Below are 13,749 nucleotides of genomic sequence, written 5' to 3' on the forward strand. Positions count from 1 at the left end.
GGGGCTCATGGGAGTAGGAAATGACTGTTTGTGTTGTGCTGATAGTGTCGGAGAATTTATTCTGTTAAGTGTTTTGGTTGTGTTTTGGAGTTGCAGCATTAATAGGCCAGATAACATGTGGATTATTCATTTAGTAAAGCAGACTGAGGGATTGTGGGCTGAGAGCTGAGATTCCTTGTGTGATGTGTGATAGTAACGTATGAAGAGTATGTGAAAATTGTAATCCCCTGAGCTTCTATGCATCCCATATATTTCTGTACACAAATGACACATGTAAACAACATCCTGGCAAGTATACAGCATAGCCTAAACAAGGTCAGGTATAGGCTGTCATGTAAACATGAAGGCCTATTATGTGATGCCTATAGCAGTCTTGTAATAGGCACTCGTGTACACACGCAGCTGTATAGGCACTGTTGTTTACAACATCACATGTAGACGCATGCTGTATACCAGGCAAGTTTACCACATAGCCTAAACAAGGTCAGGTATAGGCTGTTATGTAAAGGCCATTGCATATTACGTGATGCCTATAGCGGTCTTGTAATAGGCGCTCATGTACACACGCAGCTGTATAGGCACTGTTGTTTACAACATCACCTGTAGACGCATGCATATACCAGGCAAGTTTACCACATAGCCTAAACAAGGTCAGGTATAGGCTGTTATGTAAAGGCCATTGCATATTACGTGATGCCTATAGCGGTCTTGTAATAGGCGCTCATGTACACACGCAGCTGTATAGGCACTGTTGTTTACAACATTACCTGTAGACGCATGCATATACCTGGCAAGTATACACCACAGCCTAAACAAGGTCAGGTATAGGCTGTCATGTAAAGGCCATTGCATATTACGTGATGCCTATAGCGGTCTTGTAATAGGCGCTCATGTACACACGCACCTGTATAGGCACTGTTGTTTACAACATCACGTGTACACATATCTGTATAGCTTGGAAGTATACCGCATAGCATAAAGAAGGTCAGGTATTCTACATATATACAGGGTCCTCTATTAGGCAAACATGTACATATGTCCCTCTTTAGGTCTGGGCCTTTATTTCTCGTATAATACGTGTACACCTAACTGGCCTATATACCTTTCACCTATTTTCCCGAATATCTCGCCTATACAATGCCCGAAAAAATACAGACGAAGGCCATGCGCTACCAGCCTTATGCGCCGTTTATGTATACTCACACACACGTTGCAGGCGACATAGGGCATTATGTACCTAGGGAGGAGCGGTTACGCCCCTGCTGTGGCACTGATAGCCATATTGAAGCAGAACTGGCGATGCGGGAAGTGCTCGGAGTGGCAAGTTGGCCAAGTATTGAGTACACATTCAAGGGTATATATGATTTGGGGCATGGCGGCCAAGATTGTCAAAAGCATATGCGGATTCTTTCAGGTTGTTCGGGGAATGAACATCGATGGAGGAGGAGGGAGGTGGAGGACGAAGAGGGAGGGAGCGGGCTCACAAGAGTGCTGTTGGACCCCGGGAGCAGTCGGGGGAGGGCTCTGCTTCCTAAGGACATTGCCCAGCAATGCGGGGCAGGGAAGAGACCATGTTATGGACTGTGAAGGGCCGCATGCGTGCATGCCGGCACTGGAGGAGGCGTTTTGGATTAATGGAGGGCTGTGATGGGCCGTTCCGTGAAGCGGATCTGCATGGCAGCCTGGTCATATTATTGAGGCCTGTCTGGCTGCGGTAATGGGAACGCTACCATACGGACGTAACAACATGAGAGCGCGTTAGCTGTGCAACCAAGAACCAACGACCCTCTTACAACAGAACCTATGGAACCAGCTCGCAGCAATACCTATCTTGCAGTCCGTACCACTCCCAATCCAATGTAACTCTTCGCAATCGATGTCCAACTTTCCCCTATCCTGGATTCCTCCTAACTAGAGATTTGCAGAGCGGTCTAAGTCACACCCCGAGCTGTACAGCACTGTCTACCTCTAATTCCAAAATCTACTAAATTGGACTGGACAAGCTACAATGCCGTTGCTATTACGTAGTATTTTTCTTCCTCTCATGCAACACCTTCAAGTTCTACCTGCCATGGAAACGTTCTTCAGCAGGCGACGGCAAGTGCGAAATAAGGACCCTAACCGACTCACACGAAATGCGCGACCAGCAAATGCGCGATCGCCGGACACCATTGCCTAAGATGCTGTATGGTACGGCCCACGTGCACCCACCATTGGCGTGCGGATACTTCGTTACCAAACCATCCGCCGGTGCGTCCCTTCCATCCCGCAAGTGTTAAGACATGCGTCAGGTACAAAAACGTGCCGTGTCACTTCCTAACCTACGCTACCAACATGCCGTGTCACTTCCTAAGCTACGCTATCAGATCAGATACGGAAGGCGAGACTACATGCCCACATCAGTTGGGAAGTCTCCTGTACATCACATGATCGAAATAAATCTCTTCTTCTTCGCGGTACAACAATGCGCACATGCTAGCAACAGAAGAACAGCACATGCAAAGCTCAAATTCAGCACAAGAGCTGACAAACGCGACTGCACGAGACGGACAAACAAATAACCGCCAGGATATCGCCGGCACGTTGAAACAACAAACCGTACGTCACGGCATTGCGTGGGTGCAATAATTATGCAACTTTTAAGACCGCGAGGGACACGGCTCGTTGCCGACATGACTCAGAACCGCTATAACAGCCATTCAATAGCTTCCCCGCTTCCGCCACTGTTTTTTAAAAAGAATTGCGAACAACCAGCTAAGCAACCCTGAGAACCTAAACTTAAACTGAACGGGACTTGCCTACTTAAGCAACAATTATTAAAGCCGTACAGGGCTATGCCATGCCTAACGACGCGCAATGCGCATGCGTTTCTACAAGCCACACGCAGCGTCGCCGTGGAGGCGGGCGAGACAAGAAAATGGCCTGCACAAACTTCACATTCCCTACCATGCCACCTCCTCTGGCCACCCCCTCTTCCCCCGGTCGCTGCCTTCACTGCGTGTATCCCTCTTGCCGGTACTATTCAGAAACAGCGCACCAGTGATGCTTTGAGGACAACCTAAGAAAACATCATCAAAAGATCATTCCTCAAAAAAACAAAATGTTGGGAAAGAAGATCTTCTGTTCTTCATGAGACTCTTCATGCAATCCTCCAATCAAAGCGGCCGGGTCGCTCAAATTCGGGCACTCTGCGGCGCACCAGCAAGCCCCGATGCACTGATGCCAAACAATCTATCCTAGGCAGCCTATCTCCTCGCAATTCTTACCAACCCTGTGAGCTCATACCGCGCAGCGGTGGAGTTTGCGCCCGACTGACACATCTGGGCACAGCGATGAAAGCAAGGGGGCTCGTTGTCCGGCATGCAGGTGCACGACCCCAGCCCAGTCTAGCTCAGGCTAGCCTTCGTTATTGTCCTTGACAAAACGAGACGGCTAGGACTTCGCAACGGCTTCGTTCTAAAACTTAACCGTGGACACCGCCTCGCGAGTCAGTCACTTCCTCACACGGGGAGGATGGCGGAACTCCGGCGAGGTGAACCAACCAACCGTAAGCCCCTGATGCCGGTGATGTCCCCTCTCACATCTTTTTACGGCACAGGGCCCCAGGGCCATCGCTTCGGACTCTTCGGACTCTCCCAAGGACAGCCCTTGCGACACAACACACTCAACACCACCTCGCCATCCAAAACACCTCCCTCTCTCTCCCTTTTTCTCTCTCTCTCTCTCTCTCCTATGCCTGGAAGCTATAAAATCAAGGCAGTGATACGAAGGCACGGAGCAATGCTTGCAGTGCTGCAACAACCCAGCTGCCAACACTTCACACAACACAAGAAAATCCAAAGGATGCGAATGGACACACGCAGGAATCAATAACAGGACAAAATCACTCCTAGGGGTGCCCCCCGGTACCTCCTGTATCCAATCCTGGTAACCAATGCCCGCAACCCACAGCGCCAAACCCCCTCTCCTCCCCATCCTTTTCACACGCGCAGCAACGGGGCCAGAAGAGCGTCCATTGCGATGCATAGGGCCCTTCGCAGCCGCCACCACACCATAGGTACATTGTGCCAGGTGTCCACCTGGTGTACGATGCGCCAGCTGGGAAACGAGGCGCCGCCGCCCCCAGCACCGCCCAGCCTAGGCCCAACCAGGCCGCCGCCGCCGCTGGGGCCACCCGTGCCATCGTCACGGCCCAAAGCCGCTGCAGCTCCAGCCAGACGACTCGCCGTCACGTCTGCAGGCCAACCGCCAGCCTCCAGCCCGCCGCCGCTGCCGACCGCCAGCGGCGCGTCCGACGCCACCAACAGGATGCTGGTGACGTACAGATGAACCTGGGGTCGTCGCGGTGTTGTGTACACGGCGTAGGGTAATTAAGGTACAGTCGATGTTGACTTCATTGCATTAAAGAGTCACTGCAGGCGACGGGAGATGCCGTGCAGGACTACCGTTGTGGGCTCCCCGACTCCCCCTGTCCCGTTTCCTCCCAAGGAAACTGAAGTTGCGGGGCACCCTACCGCCCCAAATTTCCCAACACCCCCAACCCACCTGCAGTCCCGGCGCCTTGCCCCCGACGAGCCAGGTCAGCCAGGGCGGCAGACCGAGCTCAAAGCATTGCACGTTTTCCACCGTGACCCGGGTCAGATGCAATGGCTGCGCTTGTGGCTGGGGCAGCTGCCGGTGGCCCGGCGCGCCGGCTCCGCCCTGCTCCGGCTGCAGCTGCAGACCCAGCTGTTGCTGCTGCCGCTGTAGCTGTACCTGCTGCTGGGTCAGGCTCCTCACCGCTTGAAGCCCCACTGGCTGCTGCTGCTGCTGCGACCCAGGCCGCCGCGCAGCCTCGCGCAGCGGCGGGGCTGCAGGGCCCTTGGCCGCTTGTGGCTGCCCCTCCAAGAAGACCACGGGCCGCGACAGCGGCGCCACGGACAGCGAGTAGGCGGCCACCTGGCAGCGGCCAGTGGACGGAGGGGGGGGAAGAGATTGACAGGAGGGAAGCGGGATGATACAAATGTTGCATCCGCCTTGCCAAGCCCAGCGGCAACAGCGGCAATTACGCCCTGGCGTACCTGTACGGAACGTACGGCAGCTCCCAACATGGCGAATTGGCGGTACACAGCCTCCTGGCCCCGGGCTGACACCAGTGCGTCCTCAAACACCGCATCGTGTGCGTAGCAGTCCCCCACTAACGCCTGCAGATCGTGTGTCGTACGGCAAGACTCGTAGACTGAGCGCCAGCTGCAGGGTAAAGGTTGCGATTGGGGGGAACGGTGGCGTGTGTGTGTGTGTCTTTTGCCACGGAACATGTCGGTACGAGGAATGGTGGGGGGACGCCGAGGTGTGTCGGGCGGTCCAGTTCATTGGAGTTATGTACAAGAGGCGTCATTGAGGCGTATCGGGCAGCCGAGGAAATCCAGCTGGAGCGCAGCTGGGATGAAACCTGTGTGCAGATTGCCGAACGCAACAAAGTAACTTTTACTTTGAAAGGAGACCCATTCTGCACTATGGCCGGGGCTGCCGTCCTGCCTAACGCCCTGTCAGGATTCAGGGCGTAACTACTTTCTGTTTGGCACACATTGAGGAAGCTGAGTTGCAATCTGAGATGGCTGAGGTCCGGTTACCGCGTCCCGGCTTGCATTTCCCAGAGACGCGCTGGGCCCGCCTTGGAATTTGGCAGCTGCTTGCCCCTAGATGTCGACCACCGATAACGGTCACAGTGAGGTAGCTTATCGCGAAATCAGTATGGATCAAACTTTTTCGTGGCGTCCTTACCCAATTAGTACAGACTGCAATGCCGGACTCAGCTGATGCGGCAATCTAGGCGGCGGGCCAACGGCTGGTCGACCCCCCAGTGCAGCTGCTCGCAACTCCTCCTCCGGGGGCAAACGTAAGCCCTGCAGCCTGTGGCCAGCGTCAGCTGCCCGCAAGAACTCGTACCGCTCCACTGGGGCGCGCTGAGAAACGCTTCCGCTGGGTGATGGCGCATAGGGCGAAATTCCGGCCTCAGGGCTCTTTGCGACCATGCTCTGCAAGAGTTCCTCTGTTGTTATGAGCGCAGGCGGGGTCCTTGCTGGACTCTGAGACTCCGGAGTTCCTGTTTCAGGCGTGGGGCTCTCCGCCATTTTCAAACAAAACTAATTTATCCGTGCTGCGCGAAAAAGAAGCAGCCTTGCTAGTTTAAGTTTGCGCCTTTAACATGTAGGTTGGAACAAATACAACTTAACTTCAGCGAAAGCTGGTGTTTAGGTGGACCCATGGGAAATATATGCGTTTGCTTTAATGAGTTTGTGTAGTGAGATATGCAAGAATTCCTTTACAAGGCGAAAGAGTGAACAGTCATGCCGATATATAGGCGACGACGAACGCACCAACGGGCAACTTCTTCCAGCCTTACTCAACGCGAAACCACTGCTGTAAAGTCATTTTCATATAAATTCAATTTCTAATGTGAAGATAGCATTGCAAACAGGAATTTCAACACGGCCCAGCCGGCCCACGGGTCGGAGCGTTAATCCTCTGGTCTTCCCGCCTTCAATACTCGGTTCCATGAAGGCCTTATAGCTGCTGAGATGCATGTGGAGAAGGTTGCGGGGATCCCAAGGCTTTCTGCAGGGAATAGCACGATTTATGAAAGCGAGCAGTCAAGAGATATGCCAGGGCAGGTAAAAAGCAACAGCAATCTAGAGACTTTGAAGTCTTCCCCAGGCGTTTAGGCGTCCCAAGGTTCCCCTACTACTGTTATGAGCCAGCCCGCAATCGCCCAGCTGTGCCCCGATGGACCCTTTCGACATTCGCACCTTCTCCCACCCCCACACTCTACCTACCTATACAACGCCCAAACCGGCTAACCCTTCCCAGTCCAACCCAGCTCGAGCCCCACACACTCCCACCTGCATGGCCTCTTCCTCCGAGGGCCTGGGGACCAGGTCAGCTCGGAAACTGTCACTGGTGCCCTCAGTCTGGCCCTGGCCCATGCCACCACCTGAAAGCTGGTGGTGCAGCACCTGGGAGGCCCGGCGAGCATCCCGACCCAGACCGTGAGCGATCTCCTCATCAGTCATGCGCGTCTCGTAGCTGCAGTACGCCGCACCGTCAGAGTAGAAACGGCATTGCGGCATGCGGAGTAAGCAGCAGCGTAGTTTCGGCACCAGATAGCAAGTGCGGGGTTGCACGTTCCCAGTGTGCGCTTGGCATCGCATCAAAGATTCTAAGATTCCAAGAGTCTAAAAGATTCTGAGGTGTATGAAAAAGGCGATGCAGGCAATGTGTGCTTTTCTCCCTGACACTGCAACCCAAATCACGGCGGGTGCTACCAGCAAGCGCAGCAGCTTACCGGTGGGTTCCCTCGCCCTCGTACGGTGCCGGAGGTCGGCCCTGATCGCCCGTCAGCTGGAACCTGTCGGGCACGTCGTCGCCTTCGGTGCCCACCTGCGAGTTGGCAGGGTCAAAGTTAACGTTGACAAAAACCAACGAGCTGCATCGGGTGCCGAAGTCAACTGGAAAAATGCTGCGCAAGGGGCCAACGCCACGGGACCTAGCCGCGGTGGACGGACCTTTGGATGTTCATTCATAATTTGAAGCTATCAAAAGAGACGCGACTCCGGTGGGCGACCGGTGAAAAGCCTGGCTGATGAATCTTGGACACCGGGTCGATTTGCCAGGGTACCATATCTATCGCGCGGTCCTTCTCGCACAGCATCGCTATTTGCTATCTTGCTTCATGTAGGGAATGCAGTTAATCTGATACTGAAGGCAGGCGTAGGTCGTGATGTGTGCTGCGCAGTTCCTTGCCTGGGTGTCGCGGATGACCTCGCCCTCAGTGCTTCCTTGGTTCGCCATAGCTGCTAGCCCTCGTCAGCGCGTGAAGCTCGGTGACAGATTTCAATTTTTTTCACGCCTTTGATTGCACACTGCGAACCTTTGCTCCCTGGTCCCAGAAAAAGGTGAGAGGGCTGGAGGCTTCGGAGCGTACGGAGCCGTGTTGACAATGCCAAGTCCTTGGTGTACGTCCCGAAGCCGAAAAGCCTTCTGGAATTGTGCATGTGCATCGCCGTTAAGGAGAAACTGCAACACACGTTTGTGGGCGAACTTGCTTATAGAGCAGTCTGCAAGAACTTTGCGTTTGGGTGTTCAACGTTTGTGAGTCATGGTCCGAACAGACGACCAAGAGCATATGGAGGAGCTGAATAAAATTGCGCAGGTGGGTAAAGCACAGGTACCATCATGATAAATAAATTCCGGTGCGATGGGCGAGCGGAAACTGGTTGCGCTGAACGGTCCAAGGCCGATGGCAATAGTCTTACTACGCTGACTCGCTTGAAGTTTACGCACCATGTAATCCTTTTGGGGCCGGGCTGTGCACCATAGGACAAGTTCGGCAAGTCTTTCGAGGAGCTGGACGCCCACCAACGCATTCAGGTTAGGTCGCGAATAACTTTTAGGGGACAGCATTGCGGGATTGGAGGGACCGCAAGGTATTCAGGTTAATAATGGAAGACTAATTCCTGTTGCAGTTGGCGTTGAGATCGGGTCAGGGCTTTGAATACTGACCCGTGGGTCGCAGGAACGAAGACTGGGTTGTCGACTGGATTGTCTTTTTCCTTGGATATGAGCCCACTTGTTGAATGTGGCATCTTCTGAAAATTGTTTCAGATTTATCTTCCGTTTATGTCTTGCCTATGGGGCTGTCGCCCTCTTGTTGGGTTGTCATCTTGCCATGGGCTGGCTTTTTTTCATAAATGTCGTTTTCATACAAGCAGCTGTAGCAAGATGTTCGCTATTATTCCAATATCGTAATACATCGTCTATGTGAGTCTTTTTGTGTGCAGGTTGGAGGAGTCAAGGGCGGCCACGCCCGCGGCGGCCACTCCGCTGACCCAGATCGCGCGCCCCCACCGCCGGAAGTCAAGGTGAGGCAAAAAAGGCTGACACATTCTGCCTAACACGCGGGCAGTTCAAGGCATGTAGCATTATTTGCCAATAAAACGAGCCCTGATCACCATGTATGCAACTTTTGCACTCCTTATTCCTGCCATGACTGCTTTTCCCTTGAAGACCATGGCCGAGCCTTGCCAGTCTAGTGCAAAACAAGTTGCCACCTTGTATCCTTTCTGCATTCAGTTGGCGTATCTGAAACTCTCTAGAACACCCAAGACGGCTCTGTAACCTGTTTTACCGCATTTTGTGTTCTTGGTTGTTGTTGGGCCATCAGTTTGGCGAGGACAATGACTGAGCACAAGCCAGAGGGATGCAAGCAACACGGCATGGCGGCAGCACCTGAGGGTACCCACGAGCAGAGGATTCACGGCAGGCCGTGTCACGGGGCTAACATATGGAAAAAATCGGAAACTTGAAAATAGGAGTTCGATTTCTAAAGATGTAAATTGGAATTGTGTTGTGTGGTATTCGGATTCGCCGGTCCGGGGTTTGGATTTGCTGGACCGCGCAACGGATTCACGGCTGCGGCTGATAGGATTGACGCCAAGAGCGATTTGGACTCGCGTGCGGACTTTTTTGGCTTCACCCAATGTCGGGTACGTGTAAGCAAGGTATTGCTTTTACGTTTTCCAGCAGCTTGCCATGCCCTCCCTTTCGCTATGGAAGGGAAGGTTTCCTGTGCTCGTAGGAATGGGTCCACCCCACCTCTCTAGCCGAGTCGTGTTACAGGCCGCCATTTCCACAGAAAACAGGCAGGCCCCTACTGGCCATGGCTGCATGGCGATGCAGCTTTTCCTGGATGGGTTCCCGCCCTCTACTGCAACCAAGCACCTGCAGCCCACGGCCTGACACGACACTCAGGTTTTATTGAACCCTGAAGGCTCCATCCGCACCACTGCACCCACCATTATCATACACAGCTGTACAGGCAAAACGTGAGCACCCAGACAGCTCGCGCCCCCGGCCGACCCCATGCTCCTGTCGCTCTCATGGATACGGGATATCGCGTGATGGAATGACATAACAAAACACCACACACCTGCAGATGCAGTCGGGTGAAAGCAAGCAAAGCACGCTAACGACATGCATGCATACGGGGTTCAGTAAGCTGCCAAAGGGAAGCCGTTGTTCAAGGTGTCGATTGTGCACGCCAGCCACGAGGCCTGATATGTAGATAGACGCACGCGAAAGTCACGTTTGCGTGGAGTACATCTGGGCGCCATCACGGCGCCATGCGGCCCAACTCTATGGAACTGCAGGGCGCCCGGACAATGCCTGGGGTTGACAGCGTTCGATGGCTGTTCCTTGCAGTGGAGGATGACCGGATGCTGCATGATGGCCACCGGGGAGGATTCCCAACGAGCTATGGTCAGATGGGGTCTCCGTTGGGTCCCGGTGGGCCTTTGAGAGCACGTGGTTGCTTGGCTGACGGTTACATGTTATACATCGAACGTAGCAAATCCTCAGGAAAGTCCGGAAAGATAAACATCGGATTGTCCAAGTTGCGTATCGGATGCGCAGTGGCAGCGAAGCGATTTTGCGCTTGCAGTATGTGAAAATTGTTACCGTGGACCCCGTTCGGGTCGAGTGCAGTGCTCAAAGGAACGCCTCCCACACAACACTGCAAAATGTTTTCGGCCGTGTCGTACCAACACCACTGGACATAACACCTCAGTTAGTTCTGAGACCTGGCCGACCACAGGATTCGCGGACCCGCGCAACGGTTCGCCGCGCGGGGCAACGGATTGGGTCCCGGTTAGTTGACGTTAAAGGGCTCCGCACGCAATGCTGTTCAAACGCGGTTCCTAGTTATATGTTATGCAATGACTTGCCACACGTCGCCTTAGCTGTTGGCAAGCAGCTCAGGACAGCACCGTAAACCTTGCAGTTTTCATGCCTGAACACGAATGACTAGGTGTCAAGTCCAAAGTCCAAAGGAGGCAGAAGGCGAAAAACGCAGGAGGACTACCTAGCCGTTTAGATGAAAGAAAGGCAAGTCCTGTAAAAGCAGAAAAAAAGAAAAAACGGAAGCCGTAGAGGTGATGTGTAAAACTAAATAGGCGGCAAAGAAGGAAGGGTATCGGAAAGTCAAAAATGATGTAATCGGATCAGGGTTTGGGGGGTTGGCCAGGGAGGGGGGGATGGTGGGGGATGCCTCAATCCTCAGGGTGAAACACAAGAGGGTTGTCCCTAGCTTCTGTCCACGTTTACTTCCTTGTAGCCGGATGCCCGGATATGCCCGGATATGTACGGACATATACATCGGTCTTTATGTGCTTAATTCTGCACAGAAGTGTTGGAGAGCGGCTGTTGCATTGCTCGATATTTGGTGTCCAAGGCGCGGGACAACACCCTGCTATGCCCCCCAGGCTCGTATTGTCTCCTGGACGGCCGTCTAGCGACCTAGAACTCACCTCGTTACACAGGAACCCAACCGTGTCATAATTATAGCAGAGCCGCGTCCTGTGTCGCACTCTTCGCTTACTTGTATTAGACGCGTTACATAACTATGTATCTAATATAATAAAGCACGACCATGCAAGAGCAGCAGTAGCAAAACCTACAACCGCCTTGTGCACAAGCCCCAATGGACGTTTCTAGTGCGCCTAAAATGCTGTCGTTGGACTAGTTATCATTAGGCGTCGGATGTTGGCGCCGCGGTGGCGGGAACGGCGCCACCAGGCTGTCCTGGCTAGCGACATGGCTCAGCACTATGCAAGGCACAACCGGTGTCACCGGTGTGCACATGCCGGCGTTTTACCTTTTCACCAATTCATCCCCGGCCACCATGACGGTGGTGGCACACTGTGCACTTCAAACACAGCAGCTTTGTAGCTTTGCAGCTCTCACACGCCTTCCACGACCTCCATCCCGCCCGACCTACATGCCACACCCCTAGGGCTTAAATATCTAACGCAATAATTTAATTAGATCAGGATTTTACGAAAGGATTTTACGTCAAATCGTAAAAATAATAAGATAAATAATAAAACGGGCCTCCAAGCTAGGCGAATGCATGTGCATTGTGCGCAATGCTGTAGTGGAAAGTGCTCATTCCCTGCGGCGATGGCCGCCATGCATCTGATTCAGCCTCGAGCTCCGGGTGGAATACAAGCGCCAGTTGAGACGGGGCTTCTCTCACCAAGGAAACGTAAGATGCGAAATCCACCACTATCCCCCAGCTCCGCAGCACCCGGCATACGCCATGCTCATTTCGCGCAGCTAAGAGCCAGCATGCTCAACCCAACCAGTCTTGTCCCCAACCCACAGGCAAGGACAAACGCACCCTCCCTTCCTCCCTCATCCATGGCGGCTAATGTGTTTGGGGTCCCGCATGAAAATACGTGTACGTATGGGCGCTTAATAAGCGTAAACATAAGCCACGAGACCCCAATAGAAATTACGTCATAATGTGTATTGACCGTCCATGGCCCCAGAAGCTTTTACGGACGGCAAACACCCCCATTTGTGCGGAACATGTAATAACTTGTTAACCAACTTGTTAACCAAACAAGCAAACGTGCGCCCTATCTGTGTCGAGTCAAATGTGCCGCGCCAGGACAAGTGGCGGCACCAGGGCCAGGGGGCGTGTGCTGCCCATCATCGCACTATCGGCGCACACAAGAGCAACGCGCATGAGCACACACAAACGCCTCGCAATGCGCCACCCTTTTCTCCAATCCCCCCACGCGGGTAACCCACGCAGGGGCTCTCCCACGGCTCATACCACATGTAGGGGCTCTGTACGAACCATCCACCAACACCTCGCTGTAACCATACAAATAAGGGTCCCCAAGCAGATGGAAAAATGGATTGGCAGCCATGCCGGATGACTATGTCCCTCTTAAGCCGCGGAAACCAGCTGCTATCACTCCCTATCACGCAAATGGGTTTTCTGAAGAGGACGCCAAGGCGCACATCCATGCAAAGGTCGCGCCGCTCAAGGGCCGCACCGCACAGTCCTTGCATCAGGTCCCCCCGCGACCATGGCCGGTCTGGCACCGCCCCCACGACCTGACTCGCATGCCCTGGCCTGTCTCCGTGTGAGCACAGAGAAGAACTGGCAAAAGAGAAAGCTGACGAGTTGGCAGACAGCAGGCTGGCAAGCCGCAGCTGGAACACCCCACATGAGTCCTACAAACTTAAGCTCTCAACTTCAACCCTGGGCATAACGCCTGAGCAACTTCCCTCTCCTCGCAGAAAGATTCAAAGGAGGTGACTGTGCCTCACCACAACTGCAGCAGAACACTTTCCCATACCGGCCCTTTAAAATCCCGCTGTGCCCAAAACTGGAATATTCAGAACTAAAGAGGGACAAACCCACATGAGTATACAAACACGGGCGCAAACACCAAAGGCAAACATAAACACGTAAACTCAGCAACAAACGTGCAGCAGTGGCAAACCTAGCTTTACCACCCCTTTGCCGCTCTCATGCATAACCCCTCTCGCTCCGCTCCAAGCCCAGGTCCTCGCGCGGCATCCGGCTTTGCAGTACGAGAAAGTCCACCAAACACAAGCCAAGGCCCCCACCACCATCGTGGCCACGATCATGGGCGCATGGCCATCGTGAGCAAATGCACGGGTTCCCAGCACCCCGCGTAGCTAGCTATGGGCCAAATTACCACCAAGTGTTCGTTTTGCTTGTCAAGTATTGAAGAGGGAAGATGCCATATGTGATGGTCTTTATGGGCATGGTGCTGAGGCACCTCTCATCGCTTGAGCGGTCAGCTCGGGGAGTCAGGCACCACGCACACAACCCGTCCCAATATGAACTAGTTCTGCTGCATGCAAGCAAAGTTGCCATGCAAGCAGTAATGT

The 13,749-nt window shown here is 53.6% G+C and overlaps 3 protein-coding genes across 3 annotated transcripts; 1 reads left to right on the top strand and 2 right to left on the bottom strand.

The window, feature by feature from the left end:
- Nucleotides 1–1,531: 1,531 nt before the first annotated feature.
- On the bottom strand, nucleotides 1,532–6,113 carry VOLCADRAFT_95968 (uncharacterized protein; the record flags this gene model as incomplete). The annotated part of the gene is made up of 6 exons (XM_002955070.1): nucleotides 1,532–1,612; nucleotides 3,267–3,320; nucleotides 4,080–4,331; nucleotides 4,546–4,938; nucleotides 5,061–5,229; nucleotides 5,764–6,113. The coding sequence occupies 6 exons, from the start codon at nucleotides 6,111–6,113 to the stop codon at nucleotides 1,532–1,534; spliced, it is 1,299 nt and encodes a 432-aa protein (XP_002955116.1).
- Nucleotides 6,114–6,546: 433 nt separating this feature from the next.
- VOLCADRAFT_95969 (uncharacterized protein) lies at nucleotides 6,547–7,562 on the bottom strand (the record flags this gene model as incomplete). Its single annotated transcript, XM_002955071.1, has 4 exons — nucleotides 6,547–6,597; nucleotides 6,882–7,065; nucleotides 7,325–7,419; nucleotides 7,545–7,562. The coding sequence occupies 4 exons, from the start codon at nucleotides 7,560–7,562 to the stop codon at nucleotides 6,547–6,549; spliced, it is 348 nt and encodes a 115-aa protein (XP_002955117.1).
- A 575-nt stretch (nucleotides 7,563–8,137) lies between these two features.
- Nucleotides 8,138–11,850, top strand: VOLCADRAFT_95970 (uncharacterized protein; the record flags this gene model as incomplete). Its single annotated transcript, XM_002955014.1, has 6 exons — nucleotides 8,138–8,191; nucleotides 8,359–8,409; nucleotides 8,820–8,900; nucleotides 9,849–9,863; nucleotides 10,188–10,323; nucleotides 11,828–11,850. The coding sequence occupies 6 exons, from the start codon at nucleotides 8,138–8,140 to the stop codon at nucleotides 11,848–11,850; spliced, it is 360 nt and encodes a 119-aa protein (XP_002955060.1).
- Between the last annotated feature and the right edge of the window lie 1,899 nt (nucleotides 11,851–13,749).

The sequence above is a fragment of the Volvox carteri genome (assembly GCF_000143455.1).
Source record: "Volvox carteri f. nagariensis unplaced genomic scaffold VOLCAscaffold_48, whole genome shotgun sequence".
NCBI classification, from domain to species: domain Eukaryota; kingdom Viridiplantae; phylum Chlorophyta; class Chlorophyceae; order Chlamydomonadales; family Volvocaceae; genus Volvox; species Volvox carteri.